This window comes from Cavia porcellus, unplaced genomic scaffold, assembly GCF_034190915.1.
Source record: "Cavia porcellus strain 051 isolate PalLab524CR breed Dunkin Hartley unplaced genomic scaffold, mCavPor4.1 scaffold_25, whole genome shotgun sequence".
In the NCBI taxonomy this organism is placed as follows: Eukaryota; Metazoa; Chordata; class Mammalia; order Rodentia; family Caviidae; genus Cavia; species Cavia porcellus.
Window position 1 is genome coordinate 13971888 of NW_026947508.1, and position 27200 is coordinate 13999087.

Here is a 27200-nt window from a genome sequence, read left to right on the forward strand (position 1 = left end):
TCCTTCCCGTCAGCTGGACTGTACCTCGCCAGGGGCACCAAAACACTTTTGCAAAACCACCTAACTCATATTGCACATCCATCCCAATTAACCTTAATTGGAAATGTTTCACAACGAATTTCTAGGGCTAAGGATGTTTAACTATCATTAAATTAGGAAATGACTAAATGCTTCCCATAAGTGAAGCAGCATGGGAAAGCTTACTGACAGCTTGTAAAAAGTTAAAATTAGAGTTAACTGGAGCCATTTGCTCGGGAGCCATCCCAAACCCGAAGGGGTCCAAGCAGGAAACAGCATGAGGAGAACGAAGAAAACACGATGACCCACAGCTACAAGCAACAACACAAGTGACCCCAGAAGCAGGGCACCTGGGTGGGGGTGGCGGCGAGGCCCCAGGGGACTATCTAGGCTAACACTACTTTTCTTTTTTTTTTTTATTTTTTATTTAAAAGAAACTAACACTACTTTTCAAAAGCTCAGAAACAAGCTAAGTGAACCTTCTGTGACTTAGACACACACAGGTAAGTGCATAAGCGTTTTGCACAATTTATTTTTTTTGCAATGTGAAACCCAGTACCTCTCACATGCTAGGTAAGTAATATACCACTGAGCCACATCCCCAGCTTTGCTTGTGTATCTGGTGCTGTTGATTTTTTCCTTTCCTTCTTATTCTTTAGGCCAAGTCAAGGGAGTGATGAATAAAATACACAAATGAGAAGAGAATTTACAAGGGAAACCACCAAGGAAAATAAACTGATATTGTGCAGGTCTCAGATGGAACAGTAAGATCAAGAGTATTCATTGTATCATGATGCTTAAAACTTAGGTTCATATGTCACCACATAGTTACCAGGTGTCTAAAGTATTTTTTAAAAGTATAGGAAAAACACAAACAAGAGCGGTGAGGACAGGGTTCAGGATTCAGGAGCCGGGGCTGAGTGTCCTTCTTCTCACTAGTGGTTGTGTACGCTGGGCTGTGTCCCCTTAACCTTGTGGCCTGAGATTTGGACATGCTCATGTCTAAGATTCCTCCTCGATGAACCGGGCCCTTTATCTCACCTCTAGCGCAGATGCAACACTGGGTTCCATCTGTCCTGCTTTTCAACAAAATTATCATATCTGGGCTCAGCCCTCCACAGGCCAACAATTAATTAGTTTACAACCCAACAGCAGCCTCTGAGTGCCAACCTCAGGTCAAGTCTTGAACTTGGCTCAATGCGTGAAACCTAGCCCTGGCCCTCAAGGAATCACCTGTCCATAAAACAGCAAATAACCAACAGTCATGGGATGGGTGCAGTAAAGACACAGAAGCTATAAAAAGAGACAGTCACAACGCACTGATGTGCACTTCTTTCTGTTGATTATTTTCTCAGCGATCATCACCAGAGCCCGGCGTGGTGGCTCACGCCTGTAATCCCAGCACTCGGAAGGCTGAGGCAGGAGGATCATTGCAAGTTCAAGATCCAGCCTGGGCTACAAAGTGAGCTCAAGGCCAGCCTGAACTGCATAGTGAGACCCTGTCTCAAAATGAAAAAAAGAAAAAAAAAAAAAATTAAAAAAATACCATCACCCTTTTTGTGGTTATGCCCCTACCCAGCTTTTTACTTATTTTGTAAACTGTCAGCCCTTGACTAAGCCAGCTTCTTCAAAGTGTTAACTGATCTCAGACAGCTCCCTCATAGCATAAGCTTTACCGCTTCCACTCCCCCTGGCACTGTTCTCGATTGAAAAATAGCAAAAGAATGACCATTTCACTTCAGCTTCCAGAGTTCTCTGCCCATTCAATTAGTCATTCAATAATTATTGAGTGCTTCCTAGGTAACAAGTGCTGTTTTTAATGCTGCGAGGTGAACATAAAGTCCCAGGTTTCACAGAGCTGCTGTGCAGTCAAAATCAAAATGGGAAAGAGGCTGAGTCCTTGAGGGTGTGGAAGGACAGGAGCGGTCCCTTTCCCCACTTCGGGTGGCGGGCAGCCAGGGCAGCCTTTCTAAGCACGTAAACAGAGGCAAGAATCTTTTTGCTTTTGCTTGTCTTCACACTACTCAACTCACCCTGTAAAAAAATAAAAGAACATTAAAATGAACTAGAACAATTTTTCTGAAAAATAAGTCAAATAAGACATTAAAGCCTAAGTTAGCTACTGAAGAGTTCACACTGTCTGATGCTGTCAATCACGGGCATATAGTCAAACCTGGCCTACTAAACCACTGCCAAGGGGCAAAGCCCAAGGTGGAAAGCATTAAAAAAAAAAAAAAAAAGTAGTGTCTTAGGTGGAAACATGAAGACAGGACATGTTCCAGCCTGTAGCAAGCTCCCCTTTAATATGACAGGCACACTAGCCACACCAATGAACACTCGTGCAAAGGCACCCACAGAGTGGTACACAAAATCCCAAAAGATGTTTTAAGAGAGGGACCGATAGCTGGGCTGTCATCCTACGCCCCTGGCAGCTCCCAAAGGGCCTTCCAGGCCACAGTGTGCCTGCAGCAGCAGCATAAAAGAGACAAGAGCAGACCTCCAGCCCCAGAGCCAAGGGCTGGGGGCGGGCAGCGAGGGTGCATGCCTGACACCGGGGCTTCACCACCCTCGGGAGCACACCCGTCTCTCTGAGAGGCCTCACCTGGATCTACCCTCGGCTCAGACCCTCACTCCTCTACGTCATAAGGCTTCTGTGCCACGCTGACTGGCCCTTTCAATCTGAAAATTCACTTTTCTATGAAAGTTTACGAGTCTCTAAGGTGAATCAAACTGGTCATTACCAAGCTCCCCACTTCATATGCACCTCTTTGTGGCCTCGCATGTGTCTGTGCCCCTCCCTTGGAAACGCAGGAGCATGTCATCAGCAGATGCTCTGAGACTTCCGAGGCCAGACCAAGGGAGACTGCAGCTTCTCCCCGCCAGGTGCGGGGTACAGGTACTGGGACCCCAAGAGGCAAAGGAAACTTCACCTTCCCTCCAGCTACCCTGCTGTATGGAGGAGGCCCTGTACCTAGGCCACACTCAGAGACCCCCCAGGCCCTCTGAGGTAAGGCACACCCGAGGAACCCAGGTGCTCTAGGCCCCCACACTCCCAGCTGTGGCCGGCTGACTACAACAGCACAAGACCGCAAACCAAAAGCACCTGGCTAGCGCCCTCCTGAATCACCAACCCACAAAACCCACGGGCGACAAGGAAATGATCATCATCCTCTAAAGTCATCAGTCTTGGGGTAACTCTGTTAGATGGCAACCATAACTGGCACAGGAGGACTCCTGTGGTGACCCTGGAGAGACGGGCTGTACAGAGATGTGGTGGGGCAGGACGGCCAGCACAGGGACTTCTTCAGCATCCTGGCTTTGACTGCATCCACCGACACAAAAATAATCTGCAGGCCTTGAGGCCTGCAAAGCTTTTACTGAAGTTCATCAAGTCCTTGGTGGGTTTCCATCTCTGAGAGGCTTAACCAATACTGACTTGATGGACTGCACAAAGGTAATCCCCCCTGAAGCCCAGACTGACTGCCCGCAAACACACCGCACCTAACCTAACCAGGGCTTGGTCTTGTGCAGTCCGGGACCCGAAGAGCAACTGTTGAAAAGCCAGATCTGTTTTCTGCCATGTGGCTTAGGAATAACTAGTCCTAGGGGATATCTGGGAGCTGATTGAAGGGTGAGCTGAGGCACAACCATCTTCAGGTCACTCCAAACACTGTACTTTTCAGATTAATAAAAAGAGAAGTGCTTCTTCCACTGCCTGGCCACCCTCCGGGACAGACATGGTGATGACAGCATGGCAAACACAAACATGAGCGCACCAACCATCCGCGTGACTTTCATTCCATGGGAAAACCCTCTCCAGTGCAGCCACAGCCACAGTGACATTCCAGGTGGCAGATTGAGCCTCCCTTAACCTTGGGGTCTACTGTGGACCACCACAGCTGGGCCAAGCCAGCTTCTAAAATTGAGGTTTAAAAAAAAAAAATCACGCAATAGAAAACATTTCAGTCCTAGATGTCACCACACAGAGGATGACAAGAGAAGGAATGACTTAGTAGTTGAGTGTATAAGAAGTAAACTCCTATCTCACATGGGAAGACAGAGACAGACGGAGACGGGACAGAGACAGCGAAATTAACCATTTAAAAAAGAACAGCTCAGTAGTTGTGTCAATGTCATTTCAATTACCAGGAACACAAAATCATTTTGCACGTATGCTGTGTCAGGACCACAGAGAACGGGCAGGGTGGGCCTTTCAAACTCCCCTCGGCCCGCCCCTCGCTTTACACTGAGTAACGACAGACGCAGATGTTTGGCGCAGAGTGGAAACATTACACCTAACTGGAATGCCCACACTGGAAGACATCCTGTTAAGCACTGTGCCATCTCCTTACTGGATTCACCAACTGGGCAACCCTAAGAATGCCAGGCTGGCAAAACACAAGCTGTCAGACACAGGCCTTGCCCCCAAGGAGCTTATGGCCGAAGAAGAAGACAGCACAAGAAAAGACAGCAGGAAAGAATGCCCGCACCCTCACCTACGGTTAGAGCTACTGTGCCCCTGTTAACCCAGTGTCATGGGATAAAGGGGTCCTTCCAGTGGCTGCTTCTCCAGACAACCAAAGTACTAACTCTCTTTAACCTGAAGAGAGCAATCTGTCCAAGGTGTGTAACATGGTCTGTGTTTTTCCACCATGCAAATGAACATAAGACTACGCTGAATACAGTTAAACTATCTTTTCCCTGGTCCAAAGATACCAGATATACTTCTCTGTACTTCTGGAACACAGTCTTTTTAAAATTTTCTGCCTCTTCAGGCTGAGGGCTATAGTTTTGCTTTCTCATCTAATATATTGCTTCTAATCTGCTATGCACTGGGAAACCAGAAAACTATAAATCCATTCCTGTAGTAATTCTGAGACTAGGAATACACCAAAGATTCACAACTTGAGGTTCAGAATTACAAGCCCACAAATAGTTCATTAGTACTTTGACCCCACTGTCAAAGTACATACACTCATTTTTCATTCTTAAATTTAAGACTCTAAAGACACCGATAACATCACCTTTATCATTAGCAACAACAGCAGCACATCCCGTTTCCCATACAACTTGCATGACAGAATCAAGTAAGTCACCAAATAGCCCTGCAGAGCCTACGTTTTGTCCACCTTACAGGGCCCCTGGGAACAAGGGACCGCATCTTGCCAAGAGGGGTGCCTCACAGAACATTCTGCCTGAACAGCAGGGTTCTTTGGAGCCAAAGGCTTCTCTGCCAGGACTTTTACATAATGTTTTGGGTGCTCAAGGGCCGGTTCCTCCCTGGTTTTCCTCCAGTTGACACAGGCTTTCCATTTAGGCTGCCAGGAGTCTCTAGAAAGGTAGGTGGAGTGTTGGAGCAGTTTCCAAGTCATTAGCACTAACAAAAGAGGGCAGACTTCCACGGTGCTCCCCACCCCTCCCCTGGCCTGTGTACCAAGGAGCGCAGGGAACAATGCCTCCCGAAGGCCAAAATGAGAGGAAGGGCAGAGGACAGGAACAGTGGACCAGTCCCAGGTCCATTCCTGGATTTTCTACTAGCCCCTCACCCCCTGGCCCAGGAAGAGTCCACCACGAAGCCTGCTCCCGCCCCTTTTGCGGGCAGTCCCACAGCCCTCTGCGGCTGCTGCTGAAACTAGACAAATGTGACAGGCCTTGTACAGACAGACCGAAGCTCCCTGGTACCTTCACCAGCACGAGAATTTCCACGTGCATCTATCCCCCGTGTCCATTTATTCCAGGGAACTTAGTAACCTAATACAGGCTCTGTGTCAAACTGCGACAGCCATCAGTGGGTTTTTCCCTTACACATTCTTTCAGGAAGGGAAATATCTGAAATGACTCAAGCTCAAGCGCTGGAGCTATGCTTCTGCTTACAGGCCCAAACCTCCAACTGCAGAACACGGGACAGCTTCTCCAGAGACCAGCCTTTACCTGCGGAGCCTGGTGACATGGCAAACATTCCTAGGCAGGAGTCAGCCACACAGCCTCCCAAGGGAGGAAGGCAGCACAGCAGGGTGCCTCCCAGCAAGCACGGGGTGAAGCTGGTGTCCTGCCTCCCCTAGAAGGCAGGTGCTCTTTCTCCTTGCAAGTCATCAACACTAAGGACTCCAAGCACACAGCAGGGGTGACTCACACCCACCAGCAGCTCGGATGGCCTGCTGACCTGCTTGCACACACAGAAACTCTGTTCCCAACCTACATTCCACTGAAGGGTGACTGATGCCTGCAGTCTGTAACTTAGACATACAAGGGACAACGGTGATGACCGTGGGCAAGTCCACTGCACGGAGGGCTCTGCCTGACTTCTCCCGCACTGTTTCTATGCCTCCCCATGAACCAGCTGACTGAGCTGGCGCAGTATCTCCTGGGTGTGTGCCTTCCTTACCTGTGTAGGCTTCAGAACACAGAAAAGTTACAGCAAAGAAAACCTTAACAACTACTGCAATGAGAAAACCTAAGGCCCAGGCATTTTATAACTAATCACACTTAGCATACAACTAAACAGCAAATGAACCAGGATCAGAAAACAAATCCTTTATTACACATTAGTGCTTTTCATCTGCTTACAGTTTAATCTTAAGCATGGAGCTGGGTTTACACTCTCAAAATACTATTTGGAATAAAATTTTACACTATTAGAACAACAGCACTTTTAAGAACATTTATATAAAGGCTGATAATGTAGCTCAATGGTAAAGCATGTCCTAAGCATGCAAAAGACCCTGGGTTCAATGCCTAGCACCAGAAGAAAAAAGAGGATTTATATATTTCCAGATTATCTTTAAAATGAACTGCTCTTCAGTGACAAGAATCCCAATTATTAACCAATTATGAAAGATTAAGGGGAAGAAACTAACATCACTAAGGGACAACAGAAGAGCAGGGCCTGGACTGTTGAGCTGGAGGTCGGGCAAGTAGTGGCTGTGCATACGTTCACAGGAAAGCAACCCATGGCTCGGACAGGTTAGACCACTTGCCCCAGAGCCAGAGGACTAAAGGGCAGGGAAGGACCATAACACAAGTTGACTTCTATGCTCAACTTCCACTATTAAGACACCTGAACTACAGAAAAGCTAATTTCTAGTGCTTTCTGGGAAACAACCTGCTACCTCATAAAATCAGACAGAAGAAATGAATGCTCCCCGCCCCTGCCCACCCCACGGCTGGGCAAAAAGTCTATCAGCAAATTCTGAAATCTGTCACCTTGGATTACAGACTCTTTTCACAAACACTCTCTCTGGCAGGTGGATCTTTCAGAAACACTAATGCCTTCTTTGGACAGCTTCTCTCATTGATGGTTTCCTGGACCTCTTCGGAAGATCCACAAGGGGCCATCAACCAGGGTCTGACCATCCAGGCTTCCCAGATGTCTACAGCTGCTGCCTCTGCACGATTCTGGCCAGTTCATGTAACAAGCAACTAATCCCTCCACTTAGTCAACTGGAAGTGAGAGACATACTCAGGGGTATCCCAGGATGCCTTCAACAGATGTTATACGTGCTGTGCTGCCCATGTCCCCCACAATGGCACAAGAAATTAAAAACCTTTCTCAAAAATTGAAGACAATAATTAAAGCTGAGTCCCCTGCATTTAACTGTGCAACAGTAAAAAACAACAAGTTCAGAAAACAAAGTCCACATATTCACTGGCTAAGAAAAGTAAAACTTCCTTTTCCATAGCAGAAGCAGCCGACTCACATGAACCTTCTCCCAAACACACTTACAAGACGGCTTCGATGCAACCAGTAACATTTAGAATGGGTTTACACACTCCAAAATAGAGCACTGCAGCTGCCTTTCAAAGGTGAGGAGACCTCAAAGTCCAACCAGCAAACAGCACAGCACAGATAAATCTTCATGGGAAAGAAGCAAGATTTAAAGGATTTGGGGAAAAAATAAAGCCTCCACGAATCCAAGCATTTTATCTAGATGGGGGTCAGTGCTACCTTTTGACTTATGTCCAAAGGGAGACCTGAGGAAAAGGAAATGCTTATGCATCAAAAAGTACCCCCACCTCACACTGCGGACTGGATACAGGACCTGCGCACTGAGCTACATCCCCAGCTCTGTCCATTTATTTATTTACAGACAGGGCCTCACTAAATGGTAAGTTGTTCACGGTGGGTTTGATCTTGCAATCTTCCTGCCTCAGCCTCTCACAGTTGTGGGATTACAGACATACATCTATTTAAAAAATAGTACTGTAATTTTTACTTGACACATAGTAACTGTACATATTTGTAGGGAACAGTGCAACATTTCAATACATCTACATAATATTCAATTATCACATCAGGATAATTGGCATATCCATCACCTTAGATACATATATAATTTCTTTATGTTGGGAACACTCAAAATCCCTTATGCTAGCTATTTTGAAATACTCAATAACTGTTGTCAGTGATAGTTACCCTACTGTGCTACAGACCATTAGATCCCTCCTGCCGCTTGTCCCCCACCAACTTGACTATTTCTTGGGTTCCCAGGCTCCTATTTCATATGCCTATGTGAATAAATACAGAAAACTTGTTTTATGTGTTTGTGCTGGAAATGGAACCCAAGGCCTCTCACATGCTAATCACTCACTCTGTACCACTGAGCTATGCCCTCAGCCTCCCATTTAATCTTAAAAATGATCCTAGGGACTGGAAGTGTCGCCTAGTAGTGATAACAGTGCTTGCCTAGAATGCACAAGATAATCCTTGGTTCTGAAAAAAGAAAGAAAAAATACTAAGAGGTCAGTGCTAGATTAATCTCAGATGTGGAAACTGAGGCACAGAGCGTGATGGAGCTGGGATTGCAAAGGCAAGTGCATCTGCCCCAAAGCTTCTGTGCCCAACTCTACACAACCCAGCAAGTGCCAGGTCACCTGCTGTCACATGCCCCCTTCCTGCCACCTCTGTTGTACAGTCTCCAGGGAGGAACAGTGGGTTCTCTGCATCTGTACTGCGCTCCAGATGAAGGTGCGGGGTGACACACAGGGGTTCTGCATTTAAATCCTGACCACAGCAGGTCATCATGTGGGACCTTGGACAAGCCACTATACTTTGAGCCTCCAGTCTCTCCAATAAAAATGAGGCATTCGGGCTAGGGATTTAGGCTCAGCACCCTAAAGGCCTGTCTGGAAAGCATGAGGTTGTAAGTTTGATCCCCAGTACCAAAAAAAAAGAGGCACTCTTGGCCAGACCCTATTTTAAGGATAAAGGGGAATAAGTTCTCCAAAGTAACTAGCATAGACCTGGGACAGTCACTGCTCCACAAATTTTACAAGTAGGGTCAACAGGGAGGAGAAGGGGGGTAAAAGAGTAAAAGGAAACACATATGTTTATTCTCACATTTCACAATAAAGCCCTCTCTGGCCTTCTGCCCATTCTAGGAAAGAGTGTTGGACTCTATACCCAGAACAAATCCAAGACTGTGAGCACCAGGAAGACCTCAGGGGCAACCAAGCCTGCAAAGTTAAAAAAAATGTCCAAAGCAAGCAAAGCCGGACTAGGCTCGTCCATTCACACTGCGCATGCCTCTACGCAGGAGGAATGTGTGTATGACCATTTCTATAGATCCAAACACTCAAATTCCTCAGAATGGCATTCTCCCATTCTACATAAAACTGTTTCTTTACAGGTCTCATCAGACAATTAAATCCACTGCCTGATACCTTTCATTGAAAGCAAATGGTTTCACAATAAGGGACCCTAAATTAGCAAGGTCTTCCATGAATACGAGAAATGTCTCAGGCCCTTTACAGCGTGTCTCTGAGAACACGGGAAGGAGCAATTGGAGGTAAAGGTGCTGGCCCACGCAAGAGCTTGAGACACTGTCACCATCCTCTTGTTACCATACCAGGGGTAAGACCTTTCTTGCTGGTAGAGGCAAAGGATCCTCAAGGCCACACAGAGTACGTAGCTGGGCCCCAGGAGACATATTTTCCAAAGTAAGTGCTGGAGTGGGACACTTGCTTGTTTCTAATAAAGGAAATAAATGACAAATCAATGGTTTCCTGTCTCCTGGTTCTGTAAACACAGAATGCAATGCTGGCCAGCCACAGGAGCCTGTGCATCCCGGCATGGTCTGTGGAACTGAGGTGAGGAAGAGACTCTACAGCTGGGAAAGCAATCGGGAACCGAAGGCGATGGGGACACAGAAAGACACCCCCTTCTAGTATTGCAAAGCCAGGAATGCTCCTCCCCAGGCTCCTGGACTCCCTTACCCTCACCCAAGGAAACTGAAGAAACTGTTTACCAGGGACCTCAGCAAAGTCAGGCTCAAAACTCACCAGTGGGAGCGCTTCATGACACAAAGAGAAAACATCTTTGCTTTAGTTTGCCAACTTTTTCCCCCCAAACTTAGCTCATAAGTTCTGAGACCAAAACTAATGGGAGGCGCGGCAGGAGGGCTTGGAAAAGGCAGAGGGGGTTGTTTTGCTAGGCTCCTTCCTCTTAACAAGAAGGTAGAAATCAATTCGCTTTCCTTTTCGAACCCTGGAATCCCCAGAGAATGGTAGTGTTTGGACGGCCTACAAACGCTCAGCTTTCCGGCAGCGCCCTAGACAGGGAATCCATCCATCCAAGTATTGTTCTTACCTCCCACCACCTCCAGCAGCGGCGGAGGGACGGGCACACAGCGCCGAGGTCACACTCCTCACTTACAGGATCGTGGGAATGCTAACAGAAACCCTAGTCACAGCTCTGCCAGCTGGAATCACCGCGCAGGGAGAGGCTGCGAAACTGAGAGTACAGGATCCTGCACCAGAGGCAGCAAGGCAGATGTTGTATGATACATCACCGAAACAAATATTAACGATCCAACTGCACTCTGTAAACACGTGTGGCTTAGTGCGTTTCACTTAGACCACAGAACTGAGGAAAAGAAAAAATAGGAAACTGGCCACTCTTTTAGCACCTCCACCCCAAGTACCCTGCTGCTCACCATCTATGGGAAAGCTGATTTCGCTAAGAAAATTCATTTAGGAAATACACTTAAAGGCCATCAGGGAATACAGAGTGAAGAGAGGTTTTCCCAAGCCAGTCGGTGCCAAGTTGCACCCCAGTAGTCCCAACGACGACCACTGGGGCTTCCATCACTTTGAGGAATACACATCTCCCAAGGCCCGGGGACTCATCCAGCTTTTATGTCGAACTGGATCTGGACTACCTGTCTGTTTCCTATGCTGCTTCCTGTGACTCAGCCCTGGGCCTATGCATTGTGCCAGGTGTTACGGTCTGAACCTCAGCTCTCAAACTCAGCAGTGGTGCCAAGAAGGGACACAGGTGCTGTGCCTGACTCCCCACTAGGGGCTGATGGCCCAAGAAGCCTTCACAGTCATCAGCAAGGTCCACTCACTCTTTCTTTTGGTTATAAGATGTCCCCTGGCTAGGGAAAATGACTTAGCTCATTCCAATAGGAAGATTAAATCCAAAGCAAGGGGGCAGGAGTAAGAATCCGTTTCCAATCAAGAATGGAAAGCAGCTTCACTCCTCAGCCAGGCTTTATTCTTGTATGTTGCAAAAATCATTTGAGTTCTACCCAAGACCACAAAAGTTCAAGAATATATGGAGCATGGTGGCACAACCTCTACAGGAGCTGCCTGTGCCAAAGAGACCTGCTGCTCTTGGGCTAATTCATCTGAGATAGGAAACAATCTCTTAAAAAGTATCCTAAAATCCCCACAAGGGAAAGGTGAGCCGAAGACCAGGACTGTCCTATTCCTGTGAATGTCTTGCATTTACAGTAACTGTAGTTCTGAAGCCAACTTGGACCATTACAACCACAAGTATTTCTGACCACATGAGGAAAGAAGTTATCAAGCTGTGAAACTTTTGAATTGGAAGTCTTTTATTCTTAAAGAATTATGCACTATCAGAAGTAGTGATTCTAAAGTCCCACTCTCCTTACAAGGGAGCTTACCATACCAGCAAGCTGTTCATTCAACCTGCACTGGCTGCTCAGCAACTCTTCCATTCACACTATCCACCAACAGTCCTTTCTTGTCCAGAGTCATGCCCAAGAGGTGCAGGCTCTCCGCCACGTGACATGCCCCAAAGGCCTGATGCAGAGCCATCATGGACTCTCTGCAAACAGTATGTTATTCCCAGTAAGAGTCAACCCTTGGAGGTCTGTTCTGCTCCCCTCCTTCCCACCAGTGCTAGTGCTCAAGCCCAAGGCCTTGCGTGTGTTAGCCAAGGGTTCTACCACTGAGCTACATCCTTATGCAGCCCTGTACTTTGTTTTTTGGAGGGACTCAGCTCTAACACCCTGTACTTCCGCTGCACTTTTCCTGCTGCCATCCACATCCTCCAGGCCCAGACGTGAACCCAGCGGATGGGCCAGAGCACAGCCAGGTGTGTGGGGGGTAGGGCAAGGAACACAGACCTTCGCGGAGGCTGAAGCAGAACACCCACATATTACTGACAAGTCCAATAAACTGCCTAGAAAGTACCTGGAGGTACAATCACACAATCACTCAGGAGACGCTTTAATAAAAGGTATCTTTGTGATGAATATGCATTAGATACAGACACTGGTAGGGATGATGTGAAAACAATTGGCTCTTTATGTAGATTTAAGCATTTTTCCTGAAATACAAACCTCATTGTTCAGTAGAACCTTTCTTTACAGGGAAAAGGTGAATTTCAGTCCAGCCTAAGGGCAGCTGTTCTGATCAGCAATCACTGGATCAAGCAAGAAGCTGCCCTGGCACTAGCCGTGGGGTCTGTGCACCTGTGATCAATGTTCAGCAGCAAAGTCTGTAGATATCCCCAGGGCGGTGCCCAGAGAAGGGACGCAGGAGCAGTGACAGGCAACAGTACATCCTGCTCCATCAACTTCCTCTATTTCATCTTTGACACACAATTACACTAAAAATTATGTTTTCAAAACAGCGAAATCAGAAAACATACATGATGTAATGAAATGATAAGCAAGGCTAAACTGAAACTCTAAAAGAGGGAATCCCTGGCTAGCTTGCCCTGAATTTCTTGCCTATGCTGCTTGTGTTCTAAGTACAGCTGCCAGAGAGGGGAGGAGTTCAGCTGCTTAACAGCTCGTCTTGGAAGTAAAGTGAGGGTTGCGGTACTCTCAGGACACTGCACAGTAGGATCCAGGACTCTGCACGGATGCTGGCCCCAGCACAGGAAAACGGAAGCCTCAAAGGCAGAAAAGAGAAGGCTCCCTCGGCCAGGTAAGGCGGTGGGAGTAACTGCACACACATTCGGCTTCCTCCACTGAGCACCTAGCGTGCATCAACAACAGGCAACCAGCTGGGAATGGTGGAGCGCTGAGCATGTTCAGCCCTCCTGCACCACATACACTCAGTGGCTTGCATCACTCAGAACCCTGGAAATGGGGAGAAGACTTCATACACCCCTGGGTGATGCTGGGTGACAGCAGCTCACTTTTGGAGCTGTGTGGCACCAGGCAAGAAACAGCAACACCAAGGTGCTCAGAAGTACAGAGTGATCTACAGAGAGTGACCTACAGGGCCCCTTCAACACCATCACAGTGGATGGTGGGATTAATTGTGGGAATTTTGCTACCTTTAAAGTTTGTGACTTCCAGTTGTAATGGACCTACATTATTTTTTAATCATAAAAAAAGGCTAAAGAATTTTTAAACTGATGAATTTTTAAAGAACAAAAAAACTAACTGTTCATTTAGACCTCAATGCAGTGTTAGAATTCTGTTCTCAGAACTGAGAGACCCAGATTGCTTATTAAATTTAAAACAGAGTAACTCAAACTAATTCAGACTGGGGGAAAGCAGAGTAGGTAGGGCGAGATGAAACAAAACTGGCCATGGAGAATGATTTTTAGGTGATAGATAAACGGGGCTCACTGTTCTATTATATGCTTGAAATTTTCTATAGGTTTTTTTTTTTTTAAGCATATTGTTTGGTAGTGCTGGGGATCAAACTCGGCTCTGCACATTAGGCAACCATTCCATAACTGTCCACAAAGTTTTTTTTTTTTTTTTTTTTTTTTGGTCTTTTTCCTTTTATCGGTACCGGGGATCGAACTCACGGCTACCTGCTTGCAAGGCAGGCGCTTATGCCGCTGAGCTAAACCCCCAGACCCTGTCCATAAAGTTTTAAAACTTTTTATTAATGAGTCAATCCTGGCACCAAGTCCTGGCTGCCACCTGAGTGTTAGGCTCTCACAGGCACCTGGGCTATATGAATGGGATATTTAGTGGACAGTAGGCAACTTTCTCTCTGTCCTTTGCCGTCAGTCCAGGAAAGCCCTTTGAGGAGAGGCAAAGAAGCCTCCCATGCAGCTCTGCAGCAGCACAGCTGCTTTGAAAAACTGAAACACAGTGACAGGGTTCCCAAAAGTCAACAAGCCCTTCTTGTGGGAAGCTCTCCTTTTTGCAGTCTCCTGGCTGGGAACTGTGTGTAGGAAAGTCCAACGGCTTCTAGCTTCACCATTCAGTGGAAACTAACACTGCACCAATTCTACTAAAAGTCTTCATTATTTGCATCCATTCTAGCAGCATCCTGGAGCAGTATGCATGTACAATGCATGCGTAGCTGGTTTAATTTCAGCTTTTCTCCCCCCAAATTAAAACAATTACACCTTTCTCTATAATGAGCATGTCTTCCTTTTATAAAAGGATTTTTTAAAACCCACTCCTTGTTTTAAATAAGATATCATATTACAGAACTACAATAGGACCATCCAACTTAAAACCTAGCCTTAAGGAGATACAAGGATACTTGAGTTTCAGGTCCACATCTGTCTTGCACAATCACATGAACCATAACTCAAAATACTGCTAAGTTACCCAGGCTACCTGTGAACTTGCAATCCTGCCTCTGCCTCCCCAAGTAGCTGGGATTATGGGCATGTACCATCATGCCTGACTTCTAATAATACAAGCAAACACCTCCAGTATGCCACGTACTGTGCCAGGTATTTTACAAACAAGGAAACCAAGGTTCAGTAGGTCAGATCACAGACCAAAGCTGCACAGTGGGTGTATCATGACAGGGTGTGAGGATGTCTCCCAGACACAACCTTCCGCATCGAGCACAGGATGAGGAAAGCTATGGTCCTTCTCACCAGGGAAATGCAAATATATACAAAACACCCAGGGGCCTCCCTAACCTCCAATTCCCCGAAATGTCCCAGCTTAAAAATCTCTGTTCAGGCTTTCATCCCTCACGAACTGCAGCAGGACAGTCTCCCTTACAGCAGCTGTAGCTGGCCTCCACTTTTTGCTTCTCAAATTCCCAAGTCCCCAGGGTTCTCTCTCATAGTCCGATCTCTAACAACCGAGTAACTAACTGTCAAAGACACTCAGGCTACAGCCTCCACTGCCCAGTGACAATTCTGGCTTGAATGTGATTTAAACAAACAAACAAAAACCTCATTGGTTTGACATTCTTAAAACTATTTTCTTACAAATGATAAGTGTAAAGGAATTATTGATAAACTAATGACAAAACTAATGATAAATGAAAGGAATTATTCATACCAAACACAGTGTACCTAAGCCCTGTCTGGATTTATGCGGTTTTGTGTTGATGAACTACTTGTGGGCAGTGGCCTGGCATTTCTGCTAATTCTCTGCCACTGTCTACCTCAGACTGCTACCTGACACACTGAAGTCACCTTCTGGGCATCTAGACCCAGTTCTGGGTTCCAAGTCAGTCATTTCAAAGAAGAGGTAAAACTCAGACAAGATATAGAGAATGCAATTTTTGCAAACAATTCCCATGCAAGAGGGGGTAAACAGGTTGTTTTTTAAGGCACAAACTTTCACCTAGGAATTCTGCAAAGGCCCTACACAAAGCTTTGATACAGGGGTACTCATTTTGACATTATTTATGAAAAAACAAAAACAATCTTCATGTACAACATATGTACATTACAGTACAGCCATAAGACGAAGCCTTGTGAAATTATTAAAAGGAATTTTGTATGATGCTAACAAGGAAGAAGCAGGGAAAAAATTTAAAGCATGAAAGCTAAGTTTCAAAATTCTGTTTGGAGAAGACTGGGGGGAAGCCTTCTTAAAAAGTAAAGTTCAAGTGGTTTTATTCATGAAAAAGAATTGTGACTTTTTCTTCATTCTTGTTTTTTTCTGCAAATAAAATGTGCATTTTCCCCCCTGCCTTTTTCTTCTGATTATAAATGTAACATAAGCTCTCTATAAATGAATCAAGCTTACAAAAATAAAAAGTCCCCCTAGAAGCCTATCACCTACACATACCTCCAAGGCAACCATCAATAATAATTTGGTTTTCATTCTTCCAGATTTTTCATATTATTTTAATTAATTAATCTATTTGTTTTTACTTATTTTGGTTTTCTGAGACAGGGTCTCATTTGCGGTCCAGCCTGGCCTTGAACTCACGGCAATTTTGTCTCAGTCTCCTCACTGCTAGGATTACAGACCTGTGCCACCAGCCTGGCAGCAGGTACGGTTTTTAAAATCAAATGATTAAAAAAAAAATACCCACAATTCCATACATATGAAAATGGCCACAGAGACAGTGAAAGGTTGCCTGGGGCAGGGGTCTGCAAATATAAATGCAAGGGATCTCTCTGGGATAATGGAAATGTTCTCTGAGTAGGCCGCGGTCACTGTTGCACAACTCTGAACATTTACTCAACATCTACAAAACTAGTTTACACTTAAAGCTGGGGAATTCTGTGGCATGTAAATCAGCTGCTCAATATGGTGGTTGGAGAAAAACAAAACACAATCCAGGACTGGAGGCAGAGACAGGTACGGCTGTGAGAGAGGCAGCCCAAGGCCCATGGCTCTGCAGTCAAGAGCATCTGGCCAGAGCAACTGGTGGACCAGGGGGATGGGTGGTTGCTCAGCAATCACCTGGCCAGGTGAGAGAGGCCAGCTCTAGGCTGTACAGAGTACCAGGCAAGGCATTCACGAGCAGCCACTCAGTGTGCTTCAGATACACACAGGAAGGAGGCATCGCTGTCCAAAGTGCCCAGAGAGTCTGCATAGTTTAGGATGCACTGTGTGCCAGAAAACTCTCACTCAGCAGACACTTGAATGCCACTAGTGACAAGATAGCCCTCCCTGGAATATTCAAGTGGAGGAAAAAAGGTATGGGCAAAATGTGCCAGGCATGGTGGCGAGTGCCTCTAGTGCCAGCTACTCACAAGGCTAAGGCAGGAGGACTGCGATTCTGGGCAACACAGCAAGACCTCATTTCAAAATAAAGAAGTTAAAAATGAACAACAGGACAATAAGCCATTTGTGAAGAGAGGGTGAATAGAAGATTATGTGTTATATAAAAGGTAAATGATTACGGTCTGGGAAAGCCATCTGATGCTTGGAAAGGTATAAATGTGTATAATTCTCTTAGAAAATAATTGGTGGGGGGCTGGGGATTTAGCTCAGCAGCGTAAGCGCCTGCCTTGTAAGCAGGCAGTCGTGAGTTTGATCCCTGGTACCGGTAAAAACAAAAAAGACCAAAAAAAAAAAAAAAAGAAAAGAATTGGTGGTGGAAGCCTGTGGGTCCTGGGAGGAGAAACAATTCATCCTTTCCGTGGAGCTGAGGTCCGAGGATCTACTGAGAGGATGACAATATGCAGTATGGCAAATAGGGGGGATTTCCTTCTGTCTTGTTTTTGAAATCCAATGTTGTTTCTCACGGTTTTGTTTTGTTCTGCTTTATTTTATTCAATGTTTTGTGTTGATTGGTTTTACTCCATTCTATTTTGTTTGATTTTATTATGCCTGATGGTACGGGCAGCAATTCTGAGGATAACAAGAGGCATTATGGCAGCCATTGATGATCTCCTATTATCCTGTACCACTTTTACTGTTTTGTTTTGATTGGCTTCGTTCTGTTTTATTTTGTCTGGTTTTATTCTCTTTAAATGCTTCCTTCCTTTTCTAGGCACCTACACTGAAAGACTCAAACGAAGGCCAGCAGCTATGGCTGCACATACTGGAAAAACCCGTGGGCACAGGGATGGGAGCAGATAATTCTGTAACTGTTCCCATGTCTGCAATGTGGGGGGAAAAACCACGGGGATACATTTATTTTATGTTAAATTAGCAAAACTGGATAGAAATATTTAACCTCAACTGAGCTACAAGGAAAAAAAAAAACCCAAATCCTAGAGAGGACTGATATATGAAAATACTAACAGTGGTTTTCCTTGGGCAGGAAAATTGATGCTCCTTTTATTATAGTATTTTTCAGTCTCTAAAAGCCTATGATCTACCAATTAGATTTTGTCAACTTCACCCTTTAGGGTTTGTGTTGTATAAAAACTAAGCTTTAAGATGTAAAAATTCAACACTGTTTTCCCAGATTATAACAGCACTGTCCAAAGCATGGCAATGGCCACAGTAGATACCACAGTGGTCCCAGAGGTGGCCCCAGCGCGGCCCTCCCAAGCACCACCTCTGCTGCCCACAGGGAAAAGTCCTATCGCCCTGGGTGTCTCACTAGAGCGCTGTCACACAGATGAGCTGGTGCCCCCCAAGCTATCTGCCCTAATGGCTGTTAAGAACGTATGAAGCATATTTTAAGGTTTAATTAAAGCAGCCTCCACTAGCTCTCTAATTATGACACTCTCACTCCCCTGCATTTTAATGAGCTTTCTTCAATGTGGGGACCAGGTGGGCACAGCTAACAAGAGGTGGGTACAGGGCAGCAGGGGGCTCTCAGGTCTGGGCTGGGTGGGCTTTTCCTGGGAGGGTTAATCACTAGCCAACCTGTCAGCCAATCAAACACCAAAGGACTGTGGTCTGCAGAGAAAGGAGGCCAAAAGTCTCCAAGTAACCAAATGCAAGAATGGGGCCTAAAGAGCGAGCAGGGCGGTGAGTGGCTGGCACTGATGTAGTCCTGGGGCAGTGCCTAGCGCAAAGCAAACATCCAGAACGCCCACGTTCTCTGCGGGCACTTCTTCCACCTGTGAGGGGATATTTCCTCCTGGCTGTAAACTGGCTAGCTTCCTCTTCCTCCCTTCCACCCTGTGGGCGAGCTTTGACTGTCATTTGATTAATATTTTTCTACTTCTGTTGCCCCAAGTTGAGGTATGCTTAGAGATGAAAATTAATGTGTTGATTCCCTTCCGGCAACCTCCTTAACCCGCAAAACCCACAGGCAAAATTTCCAAAGCCATTTCATCTCTAAAACCAGCAAGCAAACTTGGTTACAGTTGCAATCATTTAGACCAAAAGAAGACGCAAGTGTTCACCCTCCCTTACCTATGATAAATGCTGGTTTTTGGTCCATTCCACTGCAGATGACTCACACTAGAAGTTGCCTGGTGACTAGAATAACTTTAATCCTAGTTTGGCAATAAGCTGTCACTTAGCCACACATTTCCTGGGGAAGATAGTTTCCAGCATCTGTCATTTAATCACTGGCCTTCTCACAGCCAGATCTCCCCTCCCCAGGTGACATGTGGATCCCATCAGCATTGCTGTTTACTCTACCGTCTCTCTTCACCACGACAGTTAGCACTTTGACCCTGGTGGTCACTTGGCCACCTGTTGTTCCTCCTCTCCCATCAGATCCGACATGTGTGTCACCTTTCTAGGCTCAGGGTCACATCTTATGTACCGGCCATGGCTTGGTGGGAGAATCTAGTGTCCTGGAATGACCTGACACTGCATTGGCAGCTGAAGAGCAAGGGGACGTGGAAAGAGACCACGCGCAGGCTGTCCCAGGTTGCCCCTACCTCCCCTGACTTCTCACATTTGGCTTTCCTCTGACCCATGCGGCCAGCCGGGTGGTTTTCATTTGCAGATGAAACCCCAGCAGCCCCACTTCCACACAGACTCCTGACCCTGGAGTCTCTGTAAGGCTGATGTGCACAAAGTCCACTTGTGCATCACTGAATAGCCCTGAAAGGTCACACTTCCCAAAGCCGGAACCAAAGCTCCAAGAACAAAGTGGGGTCTCGATGCTTGGAGATGCTGATGACAGCCAGAAGAAACGCACTTGGAGTCACCATGGGGCATGCAGCCGGGAGAAGCAGGGAAACGGTGGGCCTCACACACGCCACCAGTGCATGGTGCCTTGTCTCTGTGCCCTACGCTAGCATGCTCTGGACAATCAGAGCTGCTTTCAAGGCAAATTCTGGTTATGTCCCTATAACGGATGGTATAGAACAGCTAGCATCAGGGTCTTGAAAAAAAATAGAGCAATACGTGGAAATGGTGTTAATAATAGTTATACCAACACGAGGTTTTTGGTGTGCCAGGCAACGTGCTAAGCATTTGGTGTGTTAATGTACTGAATCCACAAAACACAAATCTAAGTGAGGCACAGAGAGGCTAAAGAACTTACCAAAGAAAGGCAAGTCCAGAAAATGAACCTAGGCAACCTGGCTCCAGAGCCATGATTTTAACTGCCCTGCCTCGCTCTATCCACCCGGAGTATAGTATTATACCTAAGAAATACTACCTATGTTACATTTGGCTGCCAAAATAAATAATAAAAAGTTGAGAGAAACACTCCAAAATAAATCTTTTGCCCAAGTAGTGGGATTTCTTTCTTTCTTTTTTTTTTTAATACATGGCTACTGTAGTTTTCTGAATTTTTAACAACTTAAAAGATCAGATGCAGAGCATAACTATTATAATTTTGAAAACCTTAAAGAACAAGGAGATACCCAGTGTGCTGACACCGGGTTGCCAGCAGTGCCAGGTGAGTCTAATGAAACGTCTAAACAAGCTTCTTCACAACGGCTTGGGACTGTGTTGCAGCTCCCTCGCCTCTGACTTGGGACAGTAAAGCCACAGCACACAGGCTGGAGCAAACAATTCCTTTCCAGAGCCACAACACTGTGCATAGTAACCACTTTTGAGGTCCAACCTACCGGAGACTTAAAATGTACTCAGTTCATCAGGCATAATGGTGCACACCAGTAATCCCAATACTCCGGGAGGCTGAGCTAAGAGGACATGAGTTCCAGGCCAGCCTGAGCAATTTAGGGATTCAGCAAGACCCTGTCTCAATGGAGGTGAGTCTGTAAGGCGGCAAAAAAAAAAAAACAAGAAAAGAGAAGAAGCCAACTCTCACTGGACTTCTCGGTAGGTGAAAGGGAGAAAATGAGGGTCGGGAACTTGCCCAAAGTCACTGCACCCACAAAAGGCTGAACTGAGACTCAAATCAGGTCTGCCGAGCTTTAAGACCAGGCTCCTTCACAGCTCAAGATCCGGAGCAAGACAGAGCACCGTCCCTGTAGCCTTCTCATCGCCATCCTCCAGTCTCTGGAGCCCCTGCCTTTCCCAATATTGCAGGAACCCCTTGGTCCCTAGAGGAAGGGAATGTGCTCACATGCTAAAATGGTCAGAGTGCAGTTCCTGTGTCTCTACTCATACTGTCTGCCAGTCTGATCCCCTGACTCAATTGTCCATAACTCAGTCCAAGGTCACGGACAGACAGGCTGAAAATCTGAGGAAAAAGCTTCAACCCTCCCCTCTTCTCTTCTACAGCCATTCACAAGAATGGTCTATTTTCTAAATTAAGCTCAGGAGAGGCGGGGTATTGCACACCTGTAATCACAGCCGCTCGGGAGGCTGAGGCAGGAGGACTGCCATTAGTTTGAGGCTGGCCAGGGCTACATAGAGTTCAAGGCCAGATTGCACAACATATGGAGACCTTGTCTCAAACAAAAACAAAAACAAAAACAAAAAAGCCCTCAGGATTGTGATAGCCATTTTTGCTTTACTCTGTTCTGTTTTTGTTTTTAAATTAACATTTAACATTCACCCTCTTAAATTTTTAAGTGTGCAAGAACACCTGAGGCATGTTGTACAAGAGAGCTCTAGCGCTGATCCAATCTGCTTAGCTGAACAGCTGTATGTGGTGTAGGAGGTGGGCATAACGGTCTGTAAATACACACTCTGCTGAGGGACGCTGGTCCCAGGTCTCTCAAACTGGACAAAAGCACAACTCTAGGAAGCCCAGATGGGCAAAGGTGACATAGCCACTACGGCTGAGTCTGGACCACTGGAGGACAATGTCATTTTGCAGACCTGGACACCTGTGTAAAGAGGGCTCCCGAGGCTGACACTAAGCTACAAAAAGCAGGAAATAAGACTCCTGACTCAGCGGAGCCAGGCCCTGCTTAAGTAACCACACTGATGCCAGATGTGGTGGTACAGGCCTCTGATCCCAAGACTCTGGGAGGCTGAGGCAGGAGGATTTCAAGTTTGACCCCAGCTGGAACAATTATTAACTTATGTTTGTAAATAAAAATTGTGTAGAGGGATAGGTTAAAAAAAAAAAAAAAACTTTTTAAAAAAGGGATGAAAATATAGCTCAGTATGAAGCCCTGGGTTCAATCCCCAGTACTCAAAAATTTAACCAGAAGGGTGAATGTCCTGATCCCTCTCCCACCTCCCACCTCCCAAGCAAACTTCCTGCTAGGGCTCCCTGCATGGGCACAAGAACTGCCCAACTCTAGGGCTTCTCATAAAGTTCACCTGGGGGCCCTGAGATGTGATGAAGAACTCTGAGCCCTAAAGCAAAACCCTTGGAAAAAAAAAAAAAAAAAAAAAACCTTTACAGTAACCGCTGCAGCATCAACGGACCGGCTTGCAATGGAAACTCTTGTACTTCTGAGGAGGGATAAAACAGCAAGAGCGGGAAAGCGTCTAAAACACAGACAGACCACATTTGTTTTGGAAAGGATTGCTCAAATGTCCACAAGAGCTTATAAAAAACCCAGTGCCACCACCGCCAATATTTATCTCAGGAATGGCAGAGGGAGAGAAATGTTTGTTATTTGTAAGAATCATCTTTCCTTTTCTATGGCTCATTCCTGCCTGCAAGGACTGCTCTCATGAGGTGCCAATGAAAGACTGTAGAAGGAAAGTTTACAAAAGTTATCACTGACCAATACAAGATACTGCAGGCAAGGAAACGCCGCCGATCCACTGTGAGGGGGACGGTGCTGCTCCTCCCTACCATCAGCGATTCTATTTCACACACAGGCCTTAACAAGATCTCAACCTGAGAACTCTTAGAAATGCCCAGAACTCACAGGAGCTGCCAAGGAGGACTCACCATGAGTCCTGGGACAGGAGCCAAGTGATAGAAAGGGAAGTGGTGACACAAACAAGAGAGGAAGAGGGAAGGGAGCACTATGCATGGAAAGGAAAGGAATCCCTGGCACAGAAGGCACACAAGAAGGCTTCTCCAGGACAAATTAATGATCCTGTAACTGCAAAACACTAGGGTTTTACTCCTCCCAACTAGGTGAGAGTAGAAGGCTGGAGAGCAAAGTACATACCATACAGATAAACGAGTACCAACAGCACCCGCATGCGCCATACCTAAGAGCCTGTAGCAGCCTGGCCCTCAACAAAGCGGTGCGGGGAGGGAGAGGCAGAGGCCTGGAGGCCAGTGCTCTCCGGTGTCAAGGCTGTGGCTGGAGTGCAAGCACACTTCTGTACCAGGCAGTGCCAAAGTGTGTCTTCAGATCATCGCTCTCCGATACCCCAACCTCCACACACCCCACACCCAGCATGAAAGTGACCGTGACTGTGATTCCAGTACTCCTGGAGGATGAGGCAGGAGGACTTCAAGGTTTTTTATTTTTTATTTTATTTTTTAGGCTAGTCAAGTGAAGCAGTGGGAGTGGAGAAGGAACAAAGAATCTGTAACTGGCTGTGATCAATTAGTTGTAAACACCACTGCACTCGGAGCAGCCAGGATTTCAAGTTTGAGCCCTTCCTGGGTAACTCAGTAACTGTCTCAAAATAAAACATAACAAAAGAGTTGAGGATGTAGCTCAGTGAGAAGGTTCTGGGGCCTAATCTGTGGCACCAAAAAAACCAACTTAGGGTTTTCCAGCAAGACCTCGCAGTCACAATGCAGGTAATAGTTAACATTTATTGAACATTTCTAGCATGCAAGTAGTAACACTATGACGCACTTTAATTTTTTTATCATTATTTCTCTCTATCCCCAATCCTAAACCCATTGTGCAAGCAACCACAGTGGCCTCCAGATGGACTCTCATCCCTGAAAGCAGGGGACCACAGTGGTCATAGCACTGCTGACCTCCTCCTCCTACAAGGGCTCCTGGGGTAAAGACAAACTTGTCTTGGTCTCAGGGCCTAGAAGCAGGACCCTACCCACTTCCCCACCCTTTGTCACATCCTTCTGGCCTTGTGTCCTATTCATTCTGCCTGGGCTGCAACTCAAGCCCTATTCCCAAGGCAGCTCCAGTTCAGCATCTCTTCCAGGAGCCGTGACTCTGGATGGTGCCAATTTCCAACTCAAGGTCACTGAACAAACACTCAAAAATCTGATGGCTCTGCTATCTGCTTGAGTGCCAAGAGGAGGCAGACAGGGCATGCTGGCTGGGGTCTGAGGCAGCTTTCACCACCATGGGAACGCAGCCTGGACAGGGCTGGAACCGCACTAGATGAGGAGTCAGCACCTCCCACGTCGAGCCTTTTCTTGGTGACAGCTCATTCTCTGACAAACACTAGGCGCAAGTGCCATCACCCCAGAACTAATGCCAATGCAGAAATCTGGGACTCCGCAGACACCCCACTTCTGCATTCTGCTCTTTGGCTCTGTTGCACCACCACCCTCTCTCCCCCCTGCTTCTAACTCTGCTCCCCACAATCCTTCTATTCAAGATCTGAATAAACAAGATTACCATGTTCCCCGGCTTAAACTCTTCTTAGGGCTTCATGTTGCTAATACAACTACAACTGCTGCACAGGCCTGATCCTGTGGCCCAGGCCACTTGATAGGTGCTCCCCCTCACTCACAGCTGCCCTGCCACTCCTCACTCTGCTGCCCCAGATCTCAGGGGACTGGCTCCTTTCTCTCACCTGGAACCTGCACCCTCACCCCTCTTGGGTCCTGCCATATCAACCTGCTTTGTTTCTTCACACCACTTCTCATTACTGGAACAGATAAGCATGTTTATTTCTTTATGACCGTCTGTCTCATCCTACAGAAGCAGGGATTACTTGCTGAATCAATGCCTCTTACCATGTTGACAGCCAACAGTTGCTGAGCCCTTACTGAGTGCTAGACAGTGAAAGAAACAAGTCAACTACCGTGAACCATCTTACAGATGAGACAATGAGGGGCAGAGAGACTAAAAGCCGGGCCCAACTGAGACTCTGACTCAGGTAGCAGCTCCCTCCCCTAACAGCGCCCGGGCTGCCTCCCACTGGAATCCCACCTTGTTCCAGGCTCCTCTCAGAAGGAGTGGGTCCTAGAGGACAAGCACTGTACGTTAGGCACAGGGCTTCTTGGGTCAAGACTCCCAAAAGGAGGTTCTAAATAAAAATTTAAGGAGAAAATTCAGGAATTCAGGAAAGCTGTGGCCAGGAATGCCTAATGAAAGGCAGGCAAGACTGAACAGCACTATTTCTGTACATTTGTACTTCATATCTGACGATGAAGAAAACTGACATTCTCCAAAGACCAATTCTGTCTTTCAAGGTTTCCTACGTCAACCCTAACACTTTTATGGAAGAAGTCCAGCAAATGACACTTGGAGCGACTTCTACTGCTCCTACTAGACAGTTGTACACTTTCACTTGCTAAGCACTGCTACCATTTGAGTGCCCACTTGTGCATACTCTGACTCAGTCCTTACGACAACCCTGTGACACACACAGGACGCCCCAACTGACAACTGCGAGAACCATGGCCTACCTGCTCCCAGCCTCGAATCCGGACTGATGTGCATTCCGTCCCATACTGCCAAAAGCTCCATGTCAGTACTCCACTGTCACAACAGTCTCCAAACTATGCAGAAGTACTCACTCAAGTAGCGAAGCTCAGAGGCTGATGCTCCTGAGGGAACTATAACACCATTCCTCTAGAAGATGATGTTTAAAATGCCCTGTGTTACATGAACACTCTGGTAAAAACCTGCAGACATCAGCAGGTACTATGAAGGGAAGACACAACTTCTGATAAAGGAATGGGGATGGGCTGAGCAAAACTCATTCACAGGACATCTGTCCTCCAAAGAGGAAGCCAAACTGCAGACCAAGTAGCTAGAAAGGGAAGTGGCGTGGTCTCCGGAGCTTGAAGCTCACAGATCAATTACAGGCAGACTGGAAGAGGAGAAGGGCACGGTTCAAGCCCGGAGCCAAACCAGAGGTGGGCAGAGACAATTAATACCTCCTGTCTGGTGACTGGGCAAGGGTCCCTGGGCCAAGAGAAAACAAAAGGGTCCTTTTGAAAACTGTGAGGTGCTGAGAATGTTCTTCTGTGGCACAGTACATGCTTAGCATGCAGGAGGCTCTGGGTTCCATTCTCAGGACAGAAGGGAGGGGAAGGGAGAGACGGGGAGGGGTGAAAGTCATAGTGTTCTGAGTGTAGGTTAGTAAGAGTAGAGACTGAGGGTTGGGGGTGCAGCTCAGTGGTAGAGCACTTGCTTAGCAAGTTCAATCCCTGGTACTACCAAAAAAAAAAAAAAAAAAGATAGAGAAAGACTTGTGCCTAAAACATTCAACACCAGCTTGCTAACACCAAGGCTCCTGAGATCCCCAAGGGCTCATATCACCATAAACCACAGTGGCAGTGTTACCAGTTTTATTTCTTAGTGTATAAATTAAACTTTACTCTCTAAAAGAAGCCAATCTGAGAGGACTTCTGTACGCCCGCTGATGAGCCAGGGCCTTGTGATAGCTGGAACCATCATTCCTTGACACACATGATTCGGTTTAGCCTTCACATACTGGCAGTTAGGCACCCACAGCAAATGTCTCTTGCCTGTAAATAGCCCTGACACATCTTGGGTCTCCTCGTCTGGCAAATGTACTCAGGTTATCTATTCATCATTGTGGTCCTTTGGACTTGCAATCCTGCTTAAGTCATGGAGAGCTATGGGAAGAGCAGCAGAGACGGTCACAGGGGGCTCAGCTTCTATCCAAGGGCTGGCAGACTCACAAGGCCAAGTATAATGCTACAGCACACAGAAGCCACCAGACTTTCCAAGTTATGAAGTAGTCACAGTCTCAGAGCAAGTTATTTATATAAGAAAAATATACTGAGTTTAATATGCAGAGCTCTTCATCTTAAAGGTATAGTAATCAACAATTTGTGGTTATCAAAAGTGATGCAAGATAGAAGAAAGAGCTTTGAGAAGTAAACAAAGTAAGTTTTAAAAATAGTTTCTGCACTCTTCCGTGCCCAGTGCTGCCATGGCTCACGGTCCCAAGAAGCATCTGCTGCAGGTAGCCAGCTCTGAAGCCAGG

The 27200-nt window shown here is 46.5% G+C and overlaps 1 protein-coding gene across 4 annotated transcripts in view; it reads right to left on the minus strand.

The window, feature by feature from the left end:
• Capzb (capping actin protein of muscle Z-line subunit beta) overlaps positions 1-27200 on the minus strand; it is a 127819-nt gene that overhangs the window by 75524 nt on the left and 25095 nt on the right. Inside the window, exon 1 of one of the 4 annotated variants that reach the window (XM_063235626.1) lies at positions 17112-17115. The exons of the other annotated variants lie outside the window; for them this stretch is intronic. Within the exon in view, the coding sequence (XP_063091696.1) occupies positions 17112-17114 (3 nt within the window). The 5' untranslated portion in view covers position 17115. Of the gene's footprint in view, positions 1-17111; positions 17116-27200 lie in introns of those variants that run through there. 4 annotated transcript variants of the gene reach the window in all.